Source organism: Scleropages formosus, chromosome 25 (genome assembly GCF_900964775.1).
Source record: "Scleropages formosus chromosome 25, fSclFor1.1, whole genome shotgun sequence".
NCBI classification, from domain to species: domain Eukaryota; kingdom Metazoa; phylum Chordata; class Actinopteri; order Osteoglossiformes; family Osteoglossidae; genus Scleropages; species Scleropages formosus.
In genome coordinates, this window is record NC_041830.1 from 8454412 (window position 1) to 8470144 (window position 15733).

Genomic DNA, 15733 nt, shown 5'->3' on the forward strand with positions numbered 1-15733 from the left:
GTATTCAGCGGAAGCAATAGGACAATGGAATAAGAAATCATCATAGCTTAATGTCACAGCTGTGTACCCCTTGCCTTTGTTTTCAAGCTGACATGAGCACACATTTACAAATGGATAAAAGCCTCCCCATAAAGAGCAGTACTTAAGCTACTGAACCGGAATTCACGGTGCTTGATTTTCTCAGAAGTTGGGCTGATTTGGTGGCATACCTGCCCAGGGGAATTGCCAGGTAGAAGAAGGAGAGCATCATGGTCCGAGAGTTGTTAGTGAAGAGGTCACCGATGATGGTGGGGGAGATGGAAGAATAGCTGGATTCCCCAATGCCAACTAGTCCCCTTGACAGGACAAACAGCCAGTAATACTGCAAGAAGAGCAAAATGTGATCAGTAGAATGTTTAGCTGCGTGTGTGTAGGGTTGGTAACAGAATTACACGCCTTTCCAAATGCTGATTTGACATGTTTGGACATGTTTCTGCAGCACTTTGTAATGACTTTTACAATAGGAAATCAAATTTTGATTGATGCACCAAAAAAAGAGAATTCAGATATGAAGTATTTATTATTCTCCCCAACAAAAAGTATAATATTTTCATAGTAATCTCTAATGACTGTTCCTATATGCACAAAAAAGAGAATTTCATTTATTTTTGCCAAAAAAAGTTGTCCTGAAATGTTCTGAAAGTTAATTTTGTTTTTGTCTGTGAAGGGATGCACTGATGTTATATCCAAGTGGAATTGCAGTTATTCCCATTTATACATCTCTTAAAATCACTGGGGACATTTTAATTTCTACACTTTGCTCTAAATGAGCAAGGCCTATAATAGGTCTTATGCAAACCAGCTTCATATTGAAATACACTGTCCAATATGTATTGGACATTGTCATAACATCAAGACAGAAGACATTCTCACTTCAAATCATGTTCTACATGTCAAATCGTAGCACCTTTTTCAAATACCAAGGAGGCACATATGACTGAGCCTGAGAAATGTAACCCGCATAGAGAGGCAGACTCTGCTCCTCCCAGCCTTTTGAAAATGTGGGCACTGCTCTTTGCCCCTTGCTGAGTTCTGATGGAATAAGGGAAGGAAACCAAAGCAGAACCACCTTTCCCAGTCTCCTGAATCAGCAGTGGAAGACACAGCAATCCAGTCCTCTTAATAGATATGCATAGACATATATTTTCGAAATTGCCCGGTTGCACAGAGGCATCCGCAGTTCTGCTTATGTCATTCTCCTAAAAACATGCATCTGAAAAATACAGCATTTTCCTGGCTGTATGCTGAAAAATATACATTCTTCACATTGAAAGACACTGTTTTTTGCACATAGACATCTTGCACACTATTATGATTCCTTTATGCAAAATTAGGTGTAATATATATGTAGCTGGAGCATTCATTCTCCTCTTTCAAGAATAGTAGTTATCTGAAGCATCACGACTGATCAGATCTGACTGAAGTTACATTTACAACTACATGTGTCTGTCTTTTTTAGCGGGCAAAGTAGTGCTCCACATTTAAAATAACAGCATTTCCAGAACTGAAACTCGAGAACGCTTCATGTTAAGAACTGACTGCTGTTTGCATTGTCCTTCTTTCACTCTTGTACAAGTATGACATCCAGTTGAGTGCGTTTCAGATATAGGCTTTGATCAGTTTAGAAAATGTAAAAGAGACATCATGGATATGTGTTGAAATGATTGTTGTTATATAATTTGCTTACTTTATTCTGTTTCATTTGAAACAACTTTTGTGTTACAGCTGGTAATATTACTGCAACAGTTTAGGTTAAAGATCTTGTTCAATGGTAATGTGGATAGTGCCGCTTTCGGACTTGAACCGAGCCATGTTGGCTACAGCAAGCGTTACACTAAAACGTGGCAGAATAAGAGAAATCTAACCAGTGTAAAAAAGAAATCCATGGCACGGCATTTTCAAAGCGGAAACCAAAAGAATCCTCCCAGGGGTCCGGTGAATTCTATTAATAGCCATTTTCTTTTCTACCTGATGAATCGCACTGTGACGGGCTTCTGGGAAAACACTCGCTCACTATGTTGTTGCATAACACTGTTTGGATTATGTGACAAGTATTGGCTATGACTGAGAAGGGAGGTGGGTGCTACGACTTTGTGATGCACTCCCATATGTATTTTTCACTCTGCTGCAATATCTCTGCTTCTGTGACCCTGGTGGTCCATTTATTGGGGTCCAGCATAATGCCTCAGAATGCATTTGGGGACACCCCCCAGGTTGCAGAGGCCACAGGCACCAGTTGTGCAGATTTTTTAAAACCCTGAGACATAGGTTCAGAGAAGTTCGATTCCCTCCATTTGGTGGCTAAAAAGGCATTTTCCAAAGCCTGTTGAAGCAGGTTTTTGCACTGAAATTGCACATCCAGCAGGGCATGTGGATATGTATGTGGCATATGCAATCTGTGGTTAAAAAAAAAAAAGAAAAAGAAACATGGACATTGTCATACTTGAACTTGCACTAGGTGCTTGTTTTCTTATGCAGGCTTATTTGTTGTTTGGAACAGATTGCTGCTGTAGCTCTATTTAGACACATGTCATTAGGTGGCTTTTGGATTTCCGTCTGCAAGCCATTCTTGATAGCGGTTCTGCTTGCTGACTAACAATTACGTTCATGTGCGTGGTCACTGGGCCGTGAATTGACTCTTAGTTTTTGGGAGACAACAACCGCAGCACTTGAATTTTGATATGTTTTCCCCCAGATGAGATTTATGAGAATAAAGCTCATAATCATGAAACATATTCCTCTTCTCCCCAGGGACAGGGGTGAACAAAGAGGGTGGTTGTTTGCCTGGAATTAAAATATGCACATATTATTCTCAAATGTTGTTGCATTTCTAAATGCAGAAAATAGGATTTAGCTGAGAAATAAAAGCAAAAGCCATAATTCTTGCTGCACAATTGAAAAGCCGAGATGGTTAATTAAAGGGGGAAATAACTTCATTCTCACACCCTACTAATTTGCATCCTGCCAGTTAATTTACGGAGGAATCTCGCTTGATGATGATGGGAACGAATCCCCTCCTGCTTGCCTCTTCCTACCACTAATGCAACTCCTCTTTCCAAATTAAGGTAGTAGAAGCCAAGAGGGTGTATTTCACCCTGGGTGAAACAGAAAAAAAATTACTTTCGGCAACCAAAAGTAATTAAGACCTTTATAAATAGAAACCAGTTAGAATACATTATTATATGCATACAGAAATATATTTTCTCTAAAAATGTCACTTTTATGTATAAATTACACTGTGGGAATTGAGGTGGTTTGTCTTTTAAATGCCAGTAGCCGAGACTTGATTTACTGAGCATACTTTAGGCTGTCTGTTTCAAAAAATGATCCAGTCATGAAATTTGCCTGTCTCCCTCCTTTAAGGGTTTATGTATAATATTAGTCTCTTCAGAGACCTATTATATAAGGATGTGTGACTGTGTTTGTGTTGACTGGCAAATTGATGTGGCCCTGTGTGTGTGTGGCAGAGGTATGGTGTGATGGTGGGCGCATGGGGTGAATTCATCCAGATCTCCTGTGGTGCATCACTCTGTAAATGTCGACCTTTGTTGTCACCTCAGCAGTTGAGTGCTGCCTTGGGCCCCCTGCAAACTAAGGCCTTTGGAGTCCACAGCTGGATCAGAGTGGGGACTAGTCTCCAACGTGCAGCTCTCAATTTTCATTTGACACTTACAGATATCTCTGGGATAGAACGCAGTTTAATTAGCAACAATATCTAATGACATCCCTGGAGATAAAGGGCAAACTAAATCCCACTTCTCACTAATGTGCTCTTATAGTAACAGTTTGAAATTTCACTGATTTCACAGATTTTTTCACTGAAAACTTTTAAGGCTGAAATGCCACCGTAGTCTGGTTATCAAATGTACCTTTCTCCACACAACACTGCAGTTCCTTTTTTAAATGAAAGTAGTGTTGTCTAGATACTAGTAATAATGAGACGTGCTTGCTTGTGCTTAGATGTAATTTAAAATTATTGTTGAATAAATGCTCTGGATTAATTAATTTGGAATTATCATATGGAGTTGTAAAAATGAACTGGAAAGATGTCTTTTCTATGTAATTTCTTACAGTTTGGTTGGACCTGCTCTCTACATGGGAAAGGTTGATCTTAATGTCACTGCAGTCATTTTCTGATGACTGTAAGGGGACAGTTGATCATACGTTTGAATTCCATCTCAGGCTACAGTACCTACCTTAAATTGCTGCAGTAAAATTTACTCAGAAAATAAAAGCCCCTTTGGAGAAAAGTGTGAGCTAAATGAATAAATGTAAGGGTGGATTTGCCTGCTGATTCTGACGAAAGGGTGTCCCAGAGAGTAGCCATTTAATGTCTACTAGCCTGTTTACCTTGACAGTAATGCTCCTAAGTCACCTTTGGTGAAGGGGTTGTCTGCAGGAGGCTAAACTGACCTCAACTGCAGACAATAGTGAAAAGCATTGAATAATCTTGAGAAAATCCTGTTCTCAAAGAAACATGAAGACTGCCATTTTAATATGTAAGACTGAGAGATTCTTTTGCTTACTTTGTGCAAAAGGACTTCATTTAATATGGGAGAATTTTGTTCCAAAGTTAGGAGGCAGACAAAGCAGAAAATGACATAAGGGCTGTATTTGGCTTGGTGCATGAGTTGTGCTTCTCAAGGGATCTTCACACTTTAATTTTTCTAGTCTTCGCTGCCATCAGTTCGTACCAGTGTCTGTGCTATATGCTGTATTACTTCAACATGTCATTACTGTGCATGCTCTAAATTTGCACTAATTAGTATGTGGCCAAAGGAATTATGAAATCTGTTTAAAGTAATTGCTGTTTACAGTCTTCAGCTCCTCCTATGGCACTGCCTCTACCTTGCTTTCTGGCTTAGCTGCACAAAGTAAAGAGGATGATGTGCACGTGCTACCTCTTTGGTGATGAAGGAACTGGAGAGGGTTACGGCAGACCAGAAGAAGATGCCACAGCTCAGAATGATCTTCCTGTTGAAGCGATCACCAAGGTAGCCGAAGATGGGTGCGGCCACCATGAAGCTGCAGATGAAGACTGCAAAAAAGAGAGGGATTTTATAGTGTGTGAAAAAATTTGATTGGGCCCCATCATGCATTCATGAGTGATGCAGACTGTATCCTTTAGGGTTTCTTTTTAGACATAATTTATACTGAAGGCTGAAATACTGCCAAAAGCACTGCATTAATCCCACCGAAAATTAAAGTTCTCTTAAATTCTTTTGGTTGGGTTGGTACCTTCTTGGAGGGATTTTGATGAACTTATGCACTACACTAAAAATTCAACATCTGCACCTTTTAGTTTCATCTTCCCTGGCATAGTATGTATTTCACTGCCCTCGACATCAAACTTCAGGGAACAGATGAGGCCAGAGAGAGACCATTAACAGTTGGCCAGGTAGTCCTTCCTGTAAAAATTTTGCTTACACAGAGTATTATTTTAAGCATTACAGTCAGACAAGTCCCCAGGCAATACATTAAGGATGTCTTTTTGTTATATACAATCCTCTGTATTGTGGCCATTTCTGTAAGGAAATTCCTGACAGTTTTTATTTGTTTTTCTGGGTAAAAGTGCTTGTGATTATTAAAAAAGATAGACATATCTTACATCTCTTGTTTGTAATCTTTTAAAAAATAAACAGTTGTTCAATGTTTTGTCTTATACCCTCCCAAGGCATAAGTACAAAAACTGTCACAGCTTCCTGCAATTGTTAAATGTTTTCTTTGAGTGAGGCTGACATGCGAGCATGTCTAGGATGGCCCAGATTATCAGGATTTATGAGTTTAGAGTGTTTTCTGTACTGTGTCAAGTTAAAAGTACTTTGCATATTTTTACAAATACTTTAAATCCCATTTTAAAAAAGTAACTATTATAATGACAAGAGAGTTGAGAACACCATAGATTAGCTTGCAATTGGCTCACTGGGAAGTAGCATTCATATTGTGGTATGGTACATTAAGGCTGGTAGTAGGATTTCATTGGTTTCTTTGTACACTTCAAAATTTATAAAAATTTTTTCAGATGGTAATGAGTCATTTAAGAATACAATTTTAGTTATAAAATAATTATTAAGATATATAGTCATGTATAATGATAAATTATGATATATTGTTTATTTTTTATGTTACTGGAACCATTTTGAATTCCCTAACTTGTAATGAAGCAAAACATGAGCTCATGAAAAATACAACCAAAGCATAACAGCACCATAAGTGTTAGAGTTTTATGTTTTACACGCAACTTTAGAGGTCATTGGTCAAGCACAAGTTTGTTGTCATTTTTACTGGTTTAACAAACTCTTATACTGTTTAAACAGCTGCTTTTTAAAAAATCGCCAGGGTTCTACTAAATTGTTTCTAATTCTGAGCATATAAAATACAGAGCAAAACCTGGATCCCTCTCAGCTGGTGAGATACTGACACCTCATGTTCCTCTATTTCATGTTTAAGAGAAGACATTGGCCCCCACATGGACCTTTGTTTCCTTGTTATTTTATTTCAAATAACATTTTATTTACACCAGCTTCTAATTGCAATTAGGAATTCATTGCCTGGCAACCTTTGCGCTAATGTGCTTTTGATACCTTAATTTTTGGCCTGGTTTTTTTTTGACGATTCAAGTAAAGCTCAGAAAGAATGGGTCATTATAATCACATGGAATTCCTTTGTTCTATTGTAGAACCTGGTGACAGAATGTGGAAAGACAGCCATTGTGGTGAACTCGTGTCAGGGGTATAATGGCTTCCACTTGGTGCAGTCCTAGATGTGAACATTTACCTGTCTGTGGTGCTGATAGAGTATTGAGTTATGTACTGCAGGAACAAGAATATTGTGAAAAAACATAGCAGCTTTCTGATATATTTCAGTTTGCCCTCCTTAGCTTCACCTCTAGACAACTTGTCCTTCCATCTTGTTAAGGCTTAGTAGCTTTAATTGGTCTCCTGTGTAGTGTTGGAAAACCACAAGCTTATGGACCCTATAAGATCCCTTGAGGGTTCCACCATATCCACAGCACTGCTGTTGTGTTAGATGCCAGCCATACCACCTGGTAAACAGGAACAAAGCCATCCTGTCCTTCTCAGGAAACCTTGGCCCCAAAACATCTTTGGCATCTGAGGCCATCACCCAGCACCAGACTGGCTGTGTAATGTGATCCTCTCATTTCACCTGCTGTGGCCTCATCACGCAGAGCCTTTGAATTTTTACACAAAGCCTGAGCTTCCCCACCTATCTGCACCCACTGCCAAAAACTGCTGAAATATCTGGGCGTTCTGAACAAGATAAGCGGGAAATTTTCCCAATCAGTCTTCCGCAGAAGCTGTGTGTGCTTAAATAGCAGAAAAGCATGCTAATCTAACGATGACCGAACGCGACGGTCCCTAAACAGAAGTGCCAAATGTTCCCCTATGTAAAGTGACCTCACAGTATTTAGAAGTGAAACACAAAGACTTTTGTCCTGGCGTCAATGTCACTGTGTCAACTGTATGCAGTGTGCATTCAGTTATTCTTTAGTTGAAGGAGCACTGTTCAAGATGACTTAAGAAACGTGCAGAATGGACAATTGTGGTGCCAAATAATACCAGAACGATTTTTTAAGCAGAAAGTTTTGCACAATCTACAGTCACTGCATCACCTGTGTTCTTTGTGTTTCAGGTGATGTGAAAGCATTCTCTCAGCTTCTGACTTTCCACTGTATGATGATGAACTACAAAGTAATTTGAGAATTATTTGTATCGCCTTTCATGTTCACTAAACCCTTGGACAGAGTTTTGTTCTGTCTGTTGCTTATCATCACTTAGATCTGTCAAACAATCCCACAAAATATGAATTAAAATGTATTCATTTGGTATATAGTCATTTTGCTGTTAAATGCATATAATTAAGACCTCTTTTGTGTAACTATATATAGATTCATAGGTTTGCAATAAAACAAAGTTCCTGTATGATCAGGAAAAGGTGTGAGGAATTCCTAAGATCTTAATAGCTGGAACAGTTTGGCATTTTCAGACGTCACTGCACAACAGCCGGTTATTGTGTGGTAGGTGCAGTGGTTCCTCTCAAAGTAACCACAAAAATGATCCTACTTAATTCCACATTCCTTTGAAAGGTTTTCCCCACACCTGCGATTTTGTAGCTAGTTCCTGTCCTTGCTTGACCAGTATAACAGGAAATGTTGACTAAATCTAGAGGTCTGTGTTTATATTTTGTTGTTTCTGAGCCAGCACTTCTTTGTGTTGTTAGAACTGTTGTCTCTGTATGCCTTATATTACCATCTTGCAGTGACAGTTAACATGTTTCCATGAAAAACCTGCAAAATGGAAGAATAATCATGGAGATAAGTAACTTAAAGATATAACGGTCTAAATATAATTTATGAAATAGATTAATGTGTAATGAGTGCAACTGGATGATGAATTGAGGATGGTAAGATTATGGGTGATGACTGAACACTTAGATATGCACCAAACTTCTCCAGTCTTGCTCATGCCAGCAGACTTTGAAATATGACAGCAGCTCTCTGATAGCCCAGCTTATATAAGAGTGCAGTTAAATTAGCGACATGGTCACTCTTGTAAAAAAAAACGAGGGAAAATACAGAGAGGGAAACTTCTGTGTGATAAGGGTCACTGCTTTTTCACAGTTCCTTTGTGCAAAACACATCTGTGAACTTTTAAAGGTAAACATGCTGTAAATCTGAGTGTGGCGCTCAGCATCATACTCAGAGCCATCTTTCTGGCGGTTCTGGGCGCCCTGTGCTTCCGGCCCCTGATTTGACACATTCCAGTGCTGTCTGCCATTGTCTCCTTGTCTGTGGACTGCTCTTCTGTGAATCCTTTTTTTTGTCTGTGGCTCGAGGGGAATGATTTCGCATATCTGTCCATCTAGATGCATCTACTTCAACACCAGTATAGATATGGATACAGATATACACTTTTACGTACATGCAATTTTCTCATGGTTTTAATACTTTTTTTATGCATTTGCATTCAGAGGCAAGGAGTGGTTTAGTGGTTAGAGTTGCTACCTTTGAACCCAGCTTCAAAAGCTGCTTCTACTTCATACTGATAAAGTAGAAATTATCCTTCTACATGAATGGTTATTTTTATATATATATATATATATATATATATACTCACACACACACACATATATATATATATCAGAGAGGGAGAAAAGTGTCAGCTAAATAATTACATGTAAATGTATGTACGTATGCATTGGTGTAAATGGGAGGAAATCCCCTAAATCAGCAACGTTGAGGAGATATGGCTAACCTTTGATGTAGTCTAAATGCAATGGATACATTTTCAATATTTTTTCAGCATAAGCTACTGGCTGCTGATCAAAAAGCTTTGATGGACCGCAAGACAAACCGCTGTTTCTGACCCCATGTCGCCAGGCGGCTGTGGAATGATCCTGGGAAGTTTTTATGTGTTTGGCCTGGTCAGCAGAGGTCAGCTGTCTTGTGAGCCAGTTAACCAGAGTCAAAAAGAGGGGGGAAAAAAAAACAACATGTAATTTGGCCATGAAAACAAGCACAGGTCAAAAGAATAATACAGGTTTTATGGTACACACTTTACATTGCTTATATTGGATTTGCCATCATAAATAAAAGAAAGGATCTATTTAAACTTAAGAGCAACTGTTTAAGATGAGATCATCATGGAAAAACTGTGTCCGCCATGGTGTGTACTGTTTAGCAGGTATAACAGGGAAAGTCCACAACTAATTTTTACATTTGACTTTGCTGAGTGCAACACAGATGGAGGGAACCACTATATCAGTGAGTCACAGTTGACTTTGGAAGCTAATCAGTAATAGTAGAGGTAGCCACACTCCAGCATTGCATTGTTTATTCCATGTTGCTAACATGCAAATGCATAACACTTGCCTTCTTTTGATCATTTAAGTCATCATTCAAATGTGTCCATTGTAGGGACTGAAGGGCAGAAGGTACTGTAGTGATTAGAGCAACTACCTTCCACTGAAAGGAACCAGGTTCTAACCCTACTTCCTACTGAGTACCCTTGATCAAGGTACTTGCCCTGAATTGATTCTATAAAATTGCACAGTATAAATAGGTAAATAACTAAGTATCTTAAAGCTGTAAGTTCCTTTGGAGAAAAGTGTTGGCTAAATGAAAAAATTTAAATTCAGTGTTCCATTCTCAGTGTACTACACTGTAAATACACAAGGTAACTTACTTGTTTTACTCATAACTACAAAACTTTGAAAACAACTGACTAGTGAAGAACAAATGTTTCTCAGGACTGAAAAAAAGACATATCCAATACCTTGCCTAACTTGATGACCTACAGATTAAGATAATTTCATGACTTCTCACAAGGTGTGTGCAATCATGTATAAACCAATATAACTGACCAAATGTGTTTTGTCCATTTTTCCTCCTACTATGACCTGGAATATATGTTGTTGAATTACTCTCAAACGTGCAGTGGCAATCTTCATGTGCTGAATGCTTAAAATGTGAAAATTTAATACATTGTAGAGGGCTGAAAATGTGTTTGGTTCTTGTGCATATTGTTCATGTAAGGTCTTCTTTTAATTGTCTTTGAAGATATGCCCTTGAGGGCAAAGCTGCATAAACTTCTGTGTCCTCAGCTAAGCATTATGCCAATGTCATCATTAAATGGAAAAAAACATTTGATGAATTCTTTACATACTTCAGGGAACTGCTTAAGAAGACTGGTTTCTTTACAAATGCCAACATATTAATTACAGTCATCCTCAGCATTCACAGGATCTGCATGGGAAGGCTTGTGTGTTGACGCATGAAGTCACGCATTTTGCTTAGCCACACTGTGATTAAAGTCAGCAATTATTTCCACCATGCTAGATTTCACATGTTACACAAGCGAGTTACCACAAAGGCGAAGGATATGTATCTCACCCAAAGCACATGGCTTATGCCTCCGTCCTGCAGTCGTGAAACCATGAAACCAACCCACCCCCAGTGAATCATTCAGAAATATTAAAATGTATTTTTTTCCATGAATAATGCATTGCTTAGCCAGTCGGCACTGTGTGATTGAGATTCAGCAAGCTTCTCTTCTACATACAAAATATTAGTCTAAAATTCGTGCAGACCTTGAGAACAAACAGTCAAAGGGTTCTTAGGCTTTACAGCACAGCCACTGAAAATTTATACAACTCTAAGCACACTCCATTTATTTATCCTACTAAGAGAATGAAATGATTTGTCTATGTCGACGTGTTATTGATCATTGTGGTCATATTTTCTTTTTAAAACTGCTGTGCTTGTCTGTAGGGCCTGTGTGATGCTGCTAAAAACAAAGACTAACAGTTGCCATAGCCTTTGGTCGAGAGCTTATTCATCACCTGTCACTGACAGCCTGTCCTCTTCGGCTACTTGGACGGCTGGTTGGGTTGTTGCAATGCAAATAGATTTTGGCTTCCGAGAACTTCATAAAACATAACAGGTCTGAACATGCCCGCTCCATGAACATGTTTCTGTAACCATGTAGCTGTGACCACAGTGTGTCTATGTGTGGAACTAGGAAATCATTGCTGCAACCAGATGCTCCTGTTTCCCCAGATACAATTCCCTTTTAGGTCACAGTTTTACTGAGTTTCCGTTCCTGTACCTCTCCTTCCCCCATTTGCGACAAGAAAGTAAGGATAACCCAGCCTGATTAGCATGGAGGTTTCATCTTTCTATATCTTTAGCTAGAAAAAAAATCACTTCTAAAAGTGTATCACCTCAAAGGCATAAATAGAAAGTGTTTAACACCCTCTTTTGTTTGTCAGATGCTATATCAAGTGTTTATATTGCTCTAAGTTAGGTGCAGCAGTAGGGCCTTAAGTAGAATTGTCAGTACACAGTGAACAACAATGATACTAATGTCATAGCTGCAGTGTCACCTCAATATGGGTCTGCTGGGCTCTGTTGAATTAAGTTAATTCTGCACACAGTTACCAAGAATGTGAGTTAAAGGTAGGTAGGTGTGTGCCAGGTGGAGATACAGTCAGATTCCATACCCTCCTCCATGGCCACCACTCCCCTTGGGCACATTCTATTTTTGTCTCTGAATAAGGGACTTGAACAGCGCCTCTGGGATTTTTAAGATAGTGTGGGAACAGCCACTGTGCTACCTGTCAGAATAAGATCATCCGCCGGTGTCAGCAGCTGTAAGACGCCACATACATTCTCAGTTCTCTCAAGGGCAGGGACTTGCATTTCCAACAAGCTCATTATCAAAATGGATTGTGAACAGTAGGGTGTTCGCTTACACTACGACCTCACTGCCACCACTGCCATTTTAATTTCTTCCCGATATCTGTTACCAGATGTTTACAGAGAGTATCACCGAAAGGCTCCTGTTTGTCATGTTCTGAACAGTGAAAGCACAACTGAAGGTTAAAAAAGGTGTTCCACAATATGACTGGGGTGCAAAGTGACAAAACAGGCCTGATGTTTCATTGGTGTGCTTCTGAACTGGTATGCTAACTGAAGCAGATGATATGCTAACTGAACTTAGTTCTCTGTTTGTATATTTTGGCAGCTTTCCAACCAAAAGAATACTTCTATTAAATAGATTAGAAATACATAACTGAAATAGTTAGATCTATCTGTTAATCCCTGTCAGAATGTGGATTGGCATAATGGAAACAGTTGCTATGGAAATCCCTGTCCTGTCAGGACAGTCTGTCAGGGTTCTTTCCCACAAGCCATTTGATGTTTATTGTAGGCCATTTAAAGCTTTTTGGGCATAATAATTTTCATTTATTTCATAAAAGAAACCTTGTTTCTGCGGCATGATGTCATTCTGTTGCAGCATTTTTTTGCCCACAGATAAACTGGCTTCTAATTTGGCCTTCTGGAAGTTGGTAGAAAGCTCAGTAATTCTAAATATCATACATTGAAACTCAGTGAGCTAATTCAATACCAGAAGTAGACTGTATACTAGTAGAAAACAGGATGATTGGAAACTCAGATGGTTGGCTGTCTTATACGAAAGGCTAGGCAACCTTCATATACCAAAAAGATCTGATGGGGAGTAGTTTACAAAGCATCCCTCCTTTCTTGTGTGCAAATTACACAACTGCAGTAGTTTACACTGAGCCAAAGTGTAATAAATTCCAGATGAAAAATGGCAAATGAGTTATTGTTTAAAGCTCTCTTGCATGCCTGTGCTTCCAAGGTGGCCTGAGCTAAACTTGAGGCATATTGTGTGTTTGTCGTCTCTCACTTGAAAAATACCTTGACAGTTTCCCCCAAAGACAAACTGGTAAACCTGGAGGGTTAGGATCCATTGCCATGATTCATCAACTGGTATGTTTGCTCCTGTGAGGGCACACTGCCAGCAGGGTCACAAAATTAATGGTACATGGTAGGGAAATGGGAAGTTTTTGTCCCAAAAAGAGATTTTTATGTTTGAAAACAATGGCCTTCTTTAACCAACTTCACTGTTCTAACAGTATGTGAACCCAAATGTATAGTGTAGATAAAGCAGACAGAAAACGCTTTTTCTGTAACAGCATAAATTGCACAAGGATGTAGTTCAGCAGTTCTTACCCTGGATGGGCTTCATTGGTTGTATGAAACGTAGCATTGCTTTGACAATAGCGCATAAATAGTAAGTAAATAAGTTTAAATTGAGATATGGGTTGGCACGGTGGCACAGCGATTTGGTGAATAAGGTGTGTTGGCTGATAACACTACATAGTGTTCATTGGAAATCGCTTTGGAGAAAAGGGTCTGCTAAATGAAGTAAGGTTAATATAAATGTTAAAAATATATTTGAAAATAAAATGCTAAAAATTTAAAGCAAAATTAAAAAATTCAGTGTCAGTCACTCTTGGATGTTACCATATTGTGAATGTTCATTTAATACTCACTAATAATATTGATTTTTGTTTCATAATTATCTAGAAATAATTTTTTTTCTGTATCACAATATATCCGGGGGAGCGCGGTGGTGCAGCGGGCTTGGCCGGGTCCTGCTCTCTGGTGGGTCTGGGGTTCGAGTGCCGCTTGGGGTGCCTTGCGATGGATTGGCGTCCTGTCCTGGGTGTGTCCCCTCCCCTCCAGCCTTACACCCTGTGCTGCTGGGTTAGGCACTGGTTTGCTGTGACCCCGCTTGAGACAAGCAGTTGTAGACATTGTGTGTGTGTGTGTGTGTGAGATTAATATATTGCTAAAATTACTTATTGCCGTGTCTATCTATGACATAATTGTATGTGAAGGTAATCAATTTTCAGTGGAAAAAAACTGAGTGCAGTATTTTCCTCAAATTATTTATTGACATTTTTCTAGGAGGGGCCCTTGACTTTCATCAGATTCTTAAAGGGGTTTGTGGCCTACTCTGTCTAGAAGAATAGCTATTATATAAAATAACCTATTTTTCAACATTGCTTTCTAATAGGAGACTTTCTGTGTACTTCTCAAAAATAAAAAAACTGATTGTTGTTTTCACTCTAAATAGACCAAAACATTTTTACAAAAGCTGTGTGACCCCGAGATATTTGACAAACAGAATGATTAATGTCAAAAAAAGTGCTTAGGGGAAAATGCCAGTGAGTCTTAAAAGGACCAAAGAAAGTTTTTTCAGACTGTTGACTTGCTAGACAATGCTGAAGGTTGCCCTACACTTCCATTTGTCTCTGTCAATAAAGCCTCTTTCTGTTAGCAACATGTCGACCCTGGCAGGGCCCTGCTCTTCACCTGGTTTCTATGGAAACAATGAAAAAGGGTGGGACGGAGAGGTGCAAAGCTTTGTTCAGCCGTGCAGGTTTCTAATGATTTAGAGAAATTTACATCTCATTCTCTCTTTGATACAAAAAGGGTCGTACCTGACAACAGCTCTCTTGTTCAACCATTATTCCATCATTGTTTGACAGATATCACTAAGAAAACCAAGCCATTCTTAGAAAATCAAAACTTGCATGTATCATGCAAGACACATCCTTTTCCACCCTGCCATGATAAAGGAATCTAGCCTATCTTTAACAGACCCTTAAGAGGTGGTGACAAGTGAAAAAAGCAGGGTCAGGACCACACGATAATTTTGCTTCTAGTATAAATCGAAGATACATTTAATACACCTAATACACGCCTCTGCGTGACAGACTAGGAGATGCAGATCACTCCAGCTGCCCAGCATCGCGAGAGAGTACTGCTCCGCATATCACTTGCCCGGAAAAAAATCAAATTTCCAAATTCTAAATACGGTTTCTACTCAATGTCTATTGCCAACTCACCATCGTAAAGTGGAAAAATTGCAAGTCGAACCATCGTAAATCGGGAACCGTCTGCATGTATGAACATATAAGTCTAAACACACATACTGGTAAATCCATGTCTTTGTTAACAAGACCTAGGATGGCCATTTCCTCGTCTGCGCTCAGCCTCAAATAAACTGCAAAACCTGCTATATTGGTAGGGGAGGACGGGAGTACAGTGCTTTGCTGCATTTATATACAACTATTTAATGCTGGTGGGGGACGCGGTGGCGCAGCGGGCTTGGCTGGCTCCTGCTCTTTGGCAGGTCTGGGGTTTGAGTCCTGCTTGGGGTGCCTTGTGGCAGACTGGCGTCCCGTCCTCGGTGTGTCCCTTCCCCCTCCAGCCTTGTGCCCTCTGTTGCCGGGTTAGGCTCCGGTTTGCTGCGACCCAGCTTGAGACAAGCGGTTTCAGACAGTGTGTGTATTCAAT

At 39.5% G+C, this 15733-nt stretch overlaps 1 protein-coding gene across 1 annotated transcript in view; it reads right to left on the reverse strand.

Annotated features, from left to right (window-relative positions):
• spns2 (SPNS lysolipid transporter 2, sphingosine-1-phosphate) overlaps nt 1–15733 on the reverse strand; it is a 66018-nt gene that overhangs the window by 19331 nt on the left and 30954 nt on the right. Inside the window, exons 3-4 of the mRNA XM_018742040.1 lie at nt 4941–5077; nt 210–361 (exon numbers count right to left, since the gene is read on the reverse strand). Of these exons, the coding sequence (XP_018597556.1) occupies nt 210–361; nt 4941–5077 (289 nt within the window). The remainder of the gene's footprint in view (nt 1–209; nt 362–4940; nt 5078–15733) is intronic.